The 11,372-nt window shown below is 40.8% G+C and overlaps 2 protein-coding genes and 1 long non-coding RNA gene across 4 annotated transcripts; 1 reads left to right on the top strand and 2 right to left on the bottom strand.

The window, feature by feature from the left end:
* Nucleotides 1-1,211: 1,211 nt before the first annotated feature.
* Nucleotides 1,212-2,532, bottom strand: mipb (major intrinsic protein of lens fiber b; the record flags this gene model as incomplete). The annotated part of the gene is made up of 4 exons (XM_082517734.1): nt 1,212-1,542; nt 1,643-1,723; nt 1,813-1,977; nt 2,173-2,532. The coding sequence occupies 4 exons, from the start codon at nt 2,530-2,532 to the stop codon at nt 1,357-1,359; spliced, it is 792 nt and encodes a 263-aa protein (XP_082373860.1). The 3' UTR covers nt 1,212-1,356.
* A 1,208-nt stretch (nt 2,533-3,740) lies between these two features.
* Nucleotides 3,741-8,320, top strand: LOC309696333. Of its 2 annotated transcripts, none has more exons than XR_014273426.1 (3): nt 3,741-4,020; nt 7,566-7,690; nt 8,246-8,320. It is a non-coding gene; the product is annotated as an uncharacterized lncRNA (long non-coding RNA). The 2 variants fall into 2 exon arrangements; XR_014273427.1 differs by lacking the exon at nt 8,246-8,320 and adding an exon at nt 7,832-7,979.
* LOC309696332 (aquaporin AQPAe.a) lies at nt 7,348-9,992 on the bottom strand. Its single transcript, XM_082517519.1, has 5 exons — nt 9,789-9,992; nt 9,130-9,291; nt 8,868-9,032; nt 8,242-8,322; nt 7,348-7,669 (listed from the first exon to the last, which is right to left on the bottom strand). Exons 1-5 carry the CDS (start codon nt 9,951-9,953, stop codon nt 7,454-7,456), a joined length of 789 nt encoding a protein of 262 aa, XP_082373645.1. The 5' UTR covers nt 9,954-9,992; the 3' UTR covers nt 7,348-7,453.
* Nucleotides 9,993-11,372: the final 1,380 nt, after the last annotated feature.

The raw sequence follows: 11,372 nt of genomic DNA, 5'->3' as shown, positions 1-11,372 counted from the left end.
ATTTTAGATGTGAGACTATCCCATGTGCTCTTTATGCCCTCTTCTGGCCAAGATTATTTATTACAACTCACACTTCCTCTTGCATTCATTTAAATTGCATTCATAACATTTAAAGGCGAAAAAAGCAAAGATGAGCCGACCCTCGTATCAAGTTTTTTTTATGTTTATTTTCATTGAAATTCTTATTGAAACGCTTTGTGCTCCCAGTTAAGGATCAAATAATAAAAGGAGACTCAATGTAAAACTCGCACAGCCGATCAGCAGACCTACTCTTGAAGTCTGGGATACAACATTTGCTTTGGATTGCGCTGATTCAGAACAAAAAAGCAGATGGTTTATGTAAAAATGAATATCATACCAAATAGCACAGTGAAGGCGGAGGAGAAATGGTAATGTCTTAAAAAGTGGGGACAAAAAATGAGCACAATCAGTGGTTACGAAACATGAGAGCGGTAAAACGAAATAAAAAGTACTGTATGTGCGATCTCGGTCGCACACGTACACACATAAACGCACTCACTTGCAAATACACCCAAACGTACAGGCGCAGGCGCACACAAAGGCACACACTCACTCTCACGCACACACTTGCGCGCACACACAAACACAAACCCACAGATAAATTGTAGTGATTGAAAATAATGAAACCCTGGTTAAATCTAATGGTATCATACATCCACGTCTTGTGTGGGAAGTGCAGAAAACAAAACAAAAAATAAACTAAAATGGAGAAAGAAAGAAAAAAGAATTCTTGTGAATAATGAAAAGCATGCCCATCTTCACTGGTCTAACCCAACTTGAAACGACCACAAACCCAGAAGTGCTGCCCTCTCTATCCACCCCTCTACTCCACCCCCACCTGCCCCATGCTCTCTTATCCCTTTCACATATCATTCCCACATCCCCGCCTCACTTCCGTCCTACCCCCCAGTCTCCTCCCCTCCTCAAATTTCTCTGCTGGATTTAAGGGGTTTCCACACGTTTCTGCATTGCAGATCAAAAGCCTGCCTGGGAGGAGGAAAGAGGCGGGCAGGAAGAGACGGGGCGGCTACTGGTTCAATCTCTGGTCACCATTTATGAAAACACAAAGTCCAGTTCAGAATACAGAGAGATGACTGGGTGTAGAGGAGTGTTGTTGTGTGTTGAGGTTAAAGGTGATTGACCTGCATGTTTTTAGAGTGGCACCGGAAAATGTTGTTAGGTGTTAGTCTACACGTGAGTTGTCTGGGTTAGTTTTGTGTCTGTGTGTGTGTATGTGAAGGCACTGGGTGGGGGCAGTGGAGGTGGGGTTGGTGTAGCTCAGGGCCTTGTCCCTCATCCCTCGGCCCCAGTCAGAGAAGGGGAGAAGGGGCAGGTTTATAGGGCTTGTGTCTTGAGCTCGATGGGCTCCCCGCGGGTGTCCTGCTGGGTCTCGTTCTCGGGAGGTCGACTGCCCTTCAGTGTGGCCAGACGCTCGGACAGACCCCTCATGCGTGGGAACAGCATGAAATCATACAGGAGGGCCCCCATGGCACCTCCTATCATAGGCCCGACCCAGTACACCTGTAAGCAGCAAAGTTAATATTTATCAGCGGTTGAGTCACTTATGAGACCTCTTAAAACAGAAGGAAGGTGAGGGAAGATCGATCGTTTCAGGTCTTACCCAGTGGTTGATAAAGTTTCTGAAGATCACAGCAGGGGCAAAGGACCTGGCAGGGTTCATTCCAGCACCCGTGTAGTACATCTGAAACACAAGAAGCACGTTTCTAATATTTACACTTCCGTATGCATGCATTTAACACTAGATTATATGCTAAGACCGTGTGTCTTTACCCCCATGAGATGTCCGATGGTAACAGAGAAGCCAATGGAGAGGGCAGCAGATCCGAGACGTCCGTTTCTCCTCTCATCAGTCACGGCGAAGATGCAGATGACAAGCTGCATGGTGAGGAAGACCTCCACAGTGGTGGCCATCCCCAGGCTGATGCCAGGCTGCAGCTGGAAATACACAAATATGATAAAAGGTGATATTTGGGCCGAGAGGTGCAGTGAATGAATGCATTTCATTTGAATCCAACCATGGTTTCATATCTTACCACATTAAACCTGAATTGGTAGTACAAACTCTAAACCAAAAAGGATTTCCCAACATTGCTACACTTATTTCCTGAAACATCCCTCTTTGGTCTTTACCGTGTTCATTGCCATGTTGCCTCTCATGTTGCCTGGTGTGACCCCATACAGCACAGCAGCCCCGGCTACAGCACCCAGGCACTGGGCAGCAATGTAGAAAATGGCTCGGAAAAGAGACATCTGTGAGCCGACAAGGTAGGCAAAAGTGACGGCAGGGTTGATGTGGCCGCCGCTGATGTGGCCGATGGACTGGATGAGGGTAGCGGCTGCCAGCCCAAAGCACAGGGCCACGTGAAGGACATGATGAGGCCCAGTGGTCCAGCGCAGGGCAGCGCCCATGCCAAAGAACACAAAAAACATGGTCCCGAAGAACTCGGCAAAAACTGCCCGCCAAAAATTCATAGACCGGAACTCCCACATGGTGACGGTTGAGGCTCTCCACCAGATGAAGAGGATTCTTCAAAAATAAATCTAGAAAAGGTCAAATGTGTACCTTTTCAATCCTCTTCAGATATCAAAAACTTTAAAAAAGAGTCTCCCTTTTGTAGTCAGCTCACTAAGCTGACCAAACACAGCTGGAAAGTCAGTTTAAAGACAAAACAGGATTTCAGAACGTCAACAGACGAATCCACTCAACAGATCTTTTACCAGACTGGGTTGGTAAAGTCAACTCAGCTGCATTCGCTTGCCACCTCTGTCCACCTGTCCAAAGACATAGGTGTGAGATAATGTGGGAGTGTGGGAGGAGATCTCAGGTGGAATGGGATGTCAAGAAGAGGTGGGCATCAATGCTAAAGGGGTGTTTCTAAAAAGAGACGGGGATAGATAGCGTCCAGTGGACCTTTTAGCCTCTCTGACAGAGGGGAGAGGGCCAGACGGGCGCTTTATAATACCCCCCCAGGGGCCCCAGGTGACGCCATAATCCCCCTGTAGGGCCAAGGGCGGGGGGCAGCAGTGCTGGACATCCTAAATCAAACAAACTTAACCCCTCTGTCTCCCCCCACATAACAGCGTATGGCCAAAAGAGATGTAGCATATCTAAGAGGAAAAAAATATGAAGTGAAAATGAGTGAGAAATTATTCTTTTTTAGAGTGAGGTAGTAACATTTTGCAGGAAAAAAGTCACAAGAGAGTGTATTCATCTTTAGAAGGAGTCAAAAATGACAGAGGAAAGAGTTGCAGTGAAGAGCAGGTTATGCTGAGTTTTCTTTCGGGAGTATGTCATCTGTTGATGTATCATAACTTTCATTATCAGGGGACATGCATGCTGATAGATTAGGGCAGAAAACACACACATGTATGCACAAAAACACACATGCACACATTCAAATAATACAGTTGGGGCCCCCGGACGGAAGTGCCCAAAGCTAACAGTGCTGGCCTGACCGATACACTGAAATGCCTGACCCTGTGAAACCATTGTCTGTAACAAGCATCTGGGCTACGTATGGACAGAGATAAGACAAAAATACATATTAAACTGAAGCACAAGTAACAACAGCTGGCAAAGCATTTTCTCAAATTTGCAAAGCTTAGTGCCAAAATGCATGTTTAAATTTGCAGCTTCTGTTTATTGGCGTGCACATAATTAATCCTGCCTGTGAGAATCAGTGATCTTTAATTGGCATTAAGCATTGCAGAGGCCTGGAAGTGTGAGCACTTTAACCTGAACTTGACACCGCCTCAGGGTTCAGTGTGCACTGACACCACCCCACAACCAGCGCCATTTGGTGGCGCTAGAAAATATTGGAGAAACATGTTAATCTGGCTGATGTGTGCAAAGAAGGGGCGAAAGCAGCAATGCAGAGAGAAAACAGTGAATCAAGCAGCAAACCAACAATAATTCACACAACGCAGCAGATTGTGCCTTCTGTTGTGACAGGAGCTTCGAGGAGGTGCTTAGCAGAGGTTAGCAGTATGTGAGGCTGTGATGCAGGAGGACGTACGACCAAAGCCCTGAACGTTCTCAGTGTGTGCGCGAGGTTGGGAAAAGGGGAGAAGGGCAGCGGGGATGCGGGGGAACGATGGGGTTACTGTGCAGCACCGGGGCGTCACGCCGACCAGCCGAGCGACATCACTGGTGGAGGAGTGTGTATGCGTGCGCATGTGTGTGTGTGTAGCTGGGGCGTGATGAATGCAGATAGCTGAGCTTGCCGTTTTAACTCCCTTTTATACATGTTAGAAAGAACACACACAATGCAAAATGCTGGCAGCACAGTGGCAGTTATAGCTATTGTGCATGCTGTATGTGTGTCTGCGAGTGTATGTGCGCATGCTGCATGCAAATTTAAGAGTGTGTGTGCATGTGTATGAAAATTACACACATCAACACAGAAAGTATACAATAAATGGTTCGATTTTTTTTATTTAATATCAATTTTAAAGGGTTAGTTCGTCCAAATTCTTTACATATAATTTGTTGTTGATTGTACAATGCCTGTGACTTAAGACAAACTAAAGCAAATTATCAGTAAAGAGCAACTTTTTTCTATTTCAACTGAACATTTAAACTGCAAACACGTAAAACACATTTTAATGCGAGGCAAAAATAAAGGCGCGTACACCCACGCACAAATATGTTTAAAGGTTTCATCAAAGTACTGTCTCTCACCCACATACACGCGTATGCTCAGCGTTTCCATTTCAAATTACAAAGCGTGTTGTGACTGAAGGTGTTCTTTCTGTAGAGCCATTACAGAGGAATGAAGGTCCATTTGATTGTGAATAGGAGACCTCAGAGAAGAGATAGACGCTAACAGGCACAGACATGAGAGAGATGCTGGATGAGAGCGTCATTGAACCCACGGTGCAGGCTAAGGACCTCTTTAGCATTTCAAAGCATTCGCAAACACAAGATGCAACTGAAACATAAGGGTGTTTTCAGCAGGATTTCAATGAGTCTCTGTTAGAATTATAATGACATGCAAATGTGAAAGTGAATACTGAATCTCACAGTATTGGCTACACTTTTGCATACACTAATGACAGACAACAAGGACCTCAAAGGTCACATCCACTCCTTTTAAAATTCAGCTTCTACATGAAATTCTCCCCCACGCGCATTGAAAAAAGGGGGAAAAATAAAAATTATCGTGTGCTTGTAATGCACCAGCAGAAGGTGAGAATTGCAACCCTCCCTTTGTTGCCTCATTATCACATGTGGGTTTTTTATTAGCTTTGGTTCTTTGAAAACATAAAACATTAGCTGCATACATCCCAAAAACTGTGTTACTCTGAAGAGGAAATGGGAAGTTTTTCCATTTACAAAAGAAAAGCTGGGTTTTATCTCCATATCACACAGTCTGGGCTTTTTTTCTCCATCCCACTCATGTCTTATAGCTTTTTGTTAGTATTACTACTGCTAGTGTTCTCAAATTTAGGAATAAGATTGTATTTTTACCTAATTTTTTACCTAATTTTACTGCAACTTTAAGACATTTCTGTTTTGTGCCATGAGGCCTGCAATAAAGTTTTTTTCACGTACTCTGAGCATTGGAAACAAGTTGTGAACACTGAGATTTCATCATCTTTTATACAGTAAATGCATAACTTTAACATGTACACATCTGGGGGTCATATTTCTGTCTTTCTGGTAAGTCTAAGTCTAACAATCATTCTCTTTTGTCTCTGTTTTTGGTCTCCATTAACTTATGAGGGGATATATCTGCTAACTAAGCACTCCATTGTGTGAATTAGTGAGTCGCTATCTGTGCCTGATTGCTGTTTTTAAGATAGTTTGTAAGGTTTCTAGAGCATTTTGCTTTTTAAATCTGCAAACAGCTCTCTCCTGTGACAAAAGGGAGAAATCAGAGTCCTATTTTGTGAAATTAGACAAAATAAATATGAAAAACTTACTTCTGAGTAAGTCAAAAGTTTTACATACCCAACTAAACACTTTGAGATAATACCCCAAAGTGTGGCGTAAACAAGCTTCCATAAACTTCAAACTGTGACTTGTACATTAAGATGATCTTCTTTAGAATAAAATTTGGCATTTGAATGTATAAATCGTACATTTGTACACTCATTTGTAACATGGAAAGATTGGAATATTTCCAATATTTATATTTTTGAATCACCTTCATGAAATTAGCCCCAGAATGACTGGAAACTGAAGCTCTTCAAATGTAAGGAGAGCTGCACATTTATGTGATAATTCTCTGTGAATCAAATTTAGCGACTGCTATTCAGTAAAAAGTCCAAGTACATGTTTTAAGCTGCAGTTAATTTCCATCTTGTGCTAGGTCTTTGTTCAAAATCAAATTAATCTTGTAACTGTAGCTAACTTAGTCTTTGGCCAGCTCGTAAAACAAGAATTGACCAAATATAACACGAACCTCCAAAAAACAAGCGTACTTAGGATGAGATCTTTCAGCTGAAAATTCTGTTTTCCCAGAAATCCGAACAGTGAAGTATCTCATTGAAATTCATTTTCTGGGCATTTTTGGTTGAGGATGTTTTATTATCCTACACTAAGAGAGAAATACTGTGCTTTGTGCTTCGTACCGTTTTATGACAGTTGTTGTTGAACTGTTTGCTAACCTGATTCCAAAAAATGATGTGTTTTTGTGCAGAAATCTTCCAAAATATTTACTAAAAGCAGAACGATTATACTAATACTATATCGTATTATATTACATGATTTTTTTGTTATTTATGGGAGAGTTTCTCAAATATTAGTGTTTTTATTTTCGATACTTGTTGAGTATGTTTTAGCTGATACAATTGAATTTTTTAAAGTACTTTTAATTGTAATGATACACATTTTACCGTATAATGATAGAGATAGGGCCTCATTTTTCTTTTATTGTGTTGAAACTTGCGAGTAATCACTGCTTGTTTTTGCTTTTTATTTTTGTTAGGTTGTACATGTAGACCTGCTAGTTTTAAAAATTGTTTAGACAGATGGTCAAACAATATCAGACATATAAATATTAAAAATAAATAAATAAAAGTGACTATTTGTGAAAGTAAATAGTAATTATATCCCATTGTGGTGCATTTTGGTGCACCAACACTCACAACCTGGGTATTAAGCCATCAGTCTTGCAGTTAATAGACGGGTCTCTGTATGGCCACAGTCAAACTGCAATTCGTGAGTTAAACTGCTTCTTTATCAGGATGTTACGATTGCTATTAGATGACATTAAACTCTAAATGGTCGAGCACTCCTGTCTGCTTTTGTATATTACAGCATGTCATGTGAGATAAATTACATCCTTTCACACACCTTCTTTCTTTTCTTTTGTCCCCATCACCATTTACTTTGATGGTGTGTACACCAGTGCATCTTTTAAAAAATCGCTGTTGCACAGAGTGCGCTTTTTTGGTACATGTCTCTTCAGTTGTTTTCCTGCTTGCTGGCCTGCTTGGCTCTCATGGCATTCTGCGTGACTGTAGACAGCGACGATCCGGTCATGCTTGCCGTCTCCACGATCTCGATGTCCTTACAGGTCAAACAGGCCACCAGCTTCTGACGAGAGGCGCTGCGTGCAAAGAAGAAGTCATGGGACATCCCTGCCAGTATGGCGCCGAGCACCGGCCCGATCCAGTAAACCTGCAGGTGGGCAAAAGTGAGGTATGTGAGTTTTCATGGTAACTAAATGATCTAAGACAAATAGAGGAATCCATTAAACTGAAGTACTGTTAGATTTGACATTATCACCTCCACCAGTGAGGTTATGTGATTGATCTGGCTTGTTTGTCTGTTTTTAAAAAGATTACTCCGAAAGTTTTTGACACGTCTGCATGAGGACCAGAGATGGGGACCGCCCTGAATTCCATGGATCAGTTCATTGTTGTAGTTGATTAAGTTTGAGCTACTTTTAGCTGTTTTATCCACCCTGTAGTTTGGTCTCATCACAAGATAGATCTTAAATATGCTGAGCTGATTAACAGAAGAAATTTTTTTTTTTTAAATACAATAAAATTCTGCAAATGTTCCTTTCTTTCTTTAAATGTCTAATTTTTATCTTATGATGTTTAAAAACAAAAATATCTCCTATGAAACAACTTAAAGACACATGAAATGTCACCATTCTTTATTACAAACAAAAACCTTTTAAAATATGTGACCATGTTAAAATCTGTGTTTAAAAAAAAGATTTGGATTTTGGATTTCTGTCTCACCCAGTGGTCTTCCCAGAAGCCTGTGATGATGGCCGGACCCAGCGAGCGGGCGGGATTCATACTCGCGCCAGAGAACCGAGCCTGAAGAAAAACAAACAACATCACAATAAGGCTTTTTGTTTTTCTACATGAGGATAATGTAGCTTTAAGATTTAAAGACATATATCATAATAATTAAAGTTTAAAAAATGTTATGGCAAAAGGAACACAACAACCACTCAGGTCTTTTGCTTAAATAAAAGTGATTTTAAATAACATAAAAAACACTTCTGAAGTTATTTAATGTATAAGTTGGTAAAAAGTGCAATGGATTCTTTATTTAACACCTTAAATAAAATCAAATGTTGATTTAAAAGCACACTTCCTCGTGTCGATTATATTTTAGTTCCGTTTTTCTCTGGTTTGGTTGTTTTTTGTTGCTCTTCTTTAAAATTGATCACACTTCCTGTAAAACTAGTTCCACTCACATATTTAACTGGGAGATCTTTTTTCTGTGTCAGTGTGACAGAAAGCAACAAAAGCTCCAGATTATGTATATTGAGAAATGCAACCCACAGTGGCTGTAGCAGTGGGGGGGCGAAATAATACAAATAATACACCATAGGCATAAAAGAAGCTCATCTCACCCCTATCAGCACACCAGCAGTGTGTGCTAGTCCAATGGCCAGGTTTCCTGGTTCTGGGCTCTCCCTCCTTCGCTGGTCCTCCACCGAGAAGACGGTGAAGACCATCTGGAAGGTGCACAAGACCTCAATGCCCAGAGCCTTGGCTGCATTCAGCTCTAAAGGTACCTGGGTGAGGTGCGAGAAGAGTAAAAACATATTCTAGAAAGATGCAAATGATTGTTAGAATTTTTTTAAATGGCACACATACGTTCTAGGAACTGACCCTGTTGACAAAGTGCTCTGCTGTGGTTTTAAACGGCAGGGCCAGGTACAGGGCCCCAGCTCCTAAGGAGGCCCCCAAACACTGAGCGATGATATAAACGAGGGCCCGAAGAACATCAAGCCGCCGTGTGGCCAACAGAGCCAGAGTCACAGCAGGGTTCACCTGAGCAGGAACACAAGCACACACTGGCATATAAAACTATAGAAATCATAAACAGCTCGGTGGTCTCACGGTTCTCTACTTTAATGTTTATTGTAATAGATCAAATCAATGATCGCCAAACGTTAAAGTGCAAAAAGGAAATATGAATTTATGCAGGGTTGTTTTTTCCTTTCTTGTAACATTTATACTCTCTTACATTTATCAAATGTCCCTTTGGAGAGGAGACAACCCCCGAGGTTGAAACCGCTGAACTAAAACTACCTAATAGTATATATAATTATATAATTAACTAATTATGAGTACATTTTTTAACAAATGAGCAATTTCGAAATGAGGATGTTTAAATGCAGGACTTTTACTTGAAGCATTTTTTTACATTGTCGCATTCGTACTTCTATTCACTTAAATGAACTACTTTGAAGTACTTTGAAAGCGTTTCTGTCAAGTTCAGTTCAGAAAGAAAAATGAAAAACAACATGTTAAAATGACATAATTACCTGTGCCCCACTTATTTCTCCAAAACAGTGTCCCAGTGCTACAATCACCACACCCACTGCCACCGCTGGATACAGGGGTCCTCCAGGGGCATCTCCAGGGCCTGGCACAGAGGCACCCAGCACAGCGCTCACCAACACCAGGGTGCCGAGGAGCTCTGCCAGCATGGCGTGCCAGAATTGCCGACTACGTAGCTCCTCATAGAAAAGGGATGTAAACAAGTTGGGCTTTAGCTACTCCTCTAAATATATTGTTACATTTTTAGGTAAATAAAAGCAGAACACAGGTAAAAAAATAAATAAATAAATAAAGATTTTAATCATCAGAGCATGATGAACATGTAATCTCTATGCTGCAAATGATATTTATCCATATTTTTCTTTCAAAATATGTCTTAAAAACACTCTCAACGTAACCAGCTTAATGTTGTTTTAATCCATTTAGTTATAAAATTACTGATTATATTTAAATGTTAATATTCTGTACGCAAAGCCTAATAATAAAGAGACATTTTTTACTAAAATAGACAAGATTTAAACTCCATCCCATGTAAATTATAACACATTTAAACATTAATACATTAACCTAACATGCTTACCTCACGCCACGTCATTTCAAACCCAACAAGTAGGTTTATTCAGGCAGTTTTCTGGTGGTCGGTCTCTCTGTGTGTCTCTGTGTAACTGGTGGTCTCTGAGGACTTCAAGGTTCCTGCTACCTCCCTGATTAACCTGAGTGTGCGAGAGGTCCTTTGATGAGAACAGCCTCCTCCCTCTCTCTCTCTCTCTCCTCCTCGCCCTCTCCTTCTAGTGCACATCAGGCGTTATCAAGTAATTCACACACATCAGTCCATTTGCATACTTTACTCCTAAACATTCACTGACCTTCACTACTGTAAAAAAAATCTTCAAAGAACTATGAGAAGCATTTCATGGATTTTCTAACTGGAGTCACTTTGGCCAGTATAGAGAGGACAGTTTCCAGATAACTCACATTCACAGCTAGTTCATGTATCGTGTAGTGGTTTAGAAGGCAAAAGACCCACTGGTTTGATCCCAGGAGGAGACCCAGATGCCTGGCATAAGAAAGCTGTCAAATCAAACATGCAGTGCTACCTGCTGTGGCAACCCATTTATATTCAGTTTATATCTTAACATGAAATGCAGACCCAGGAGGCTAGATTGCCTTCAAAGACAGGGGGGAAAAAATTAATAGTCCTGAAGACAAATTGAACTAAACTTTAAGTCTATTTAAGTCACATGTTTCTTTATTATGGACATATACCATGAAAAGTGCAAAACAGAGGTGGTAAAAATCGGACCGGAGGGCCATAACAAACCTGCAAACAGTCCCAATCCAGTCCACTGGATTCACAGCAGAGTGAAAGTTTTGCAGGAAAGTATTAAATATTTATCAATAAATTATTAAAAACGAATCATTCAGTTTTGAAAATTAGTTTAATCATAAAGTAAAATACTGTTCATTTTTAGTTCTCCAAACTTTAATGACACTATAAAGTGAATGTGAAAGGTTGAAACCATTCAATGAAAAAAAAAATTATATATTATAAACAGTATGAGAAATAA

The sequence above is a fragment of the Aulonocara stuartgranti genome (genome assembly GCF_965226115.1).
Source record: "Aulonocara stuartgranti genome assembly, chromosome: 20".
Lineage (NCBI taxonomy): Eukaryota > Metazoa > Chordata > Actinopteri > Cichliformes > Cichlidae > Aulonocara > Aulonocara stuartgranti.
This window is presented reverse-complemented; position numbering and strand designations above follow the sequence as displayed.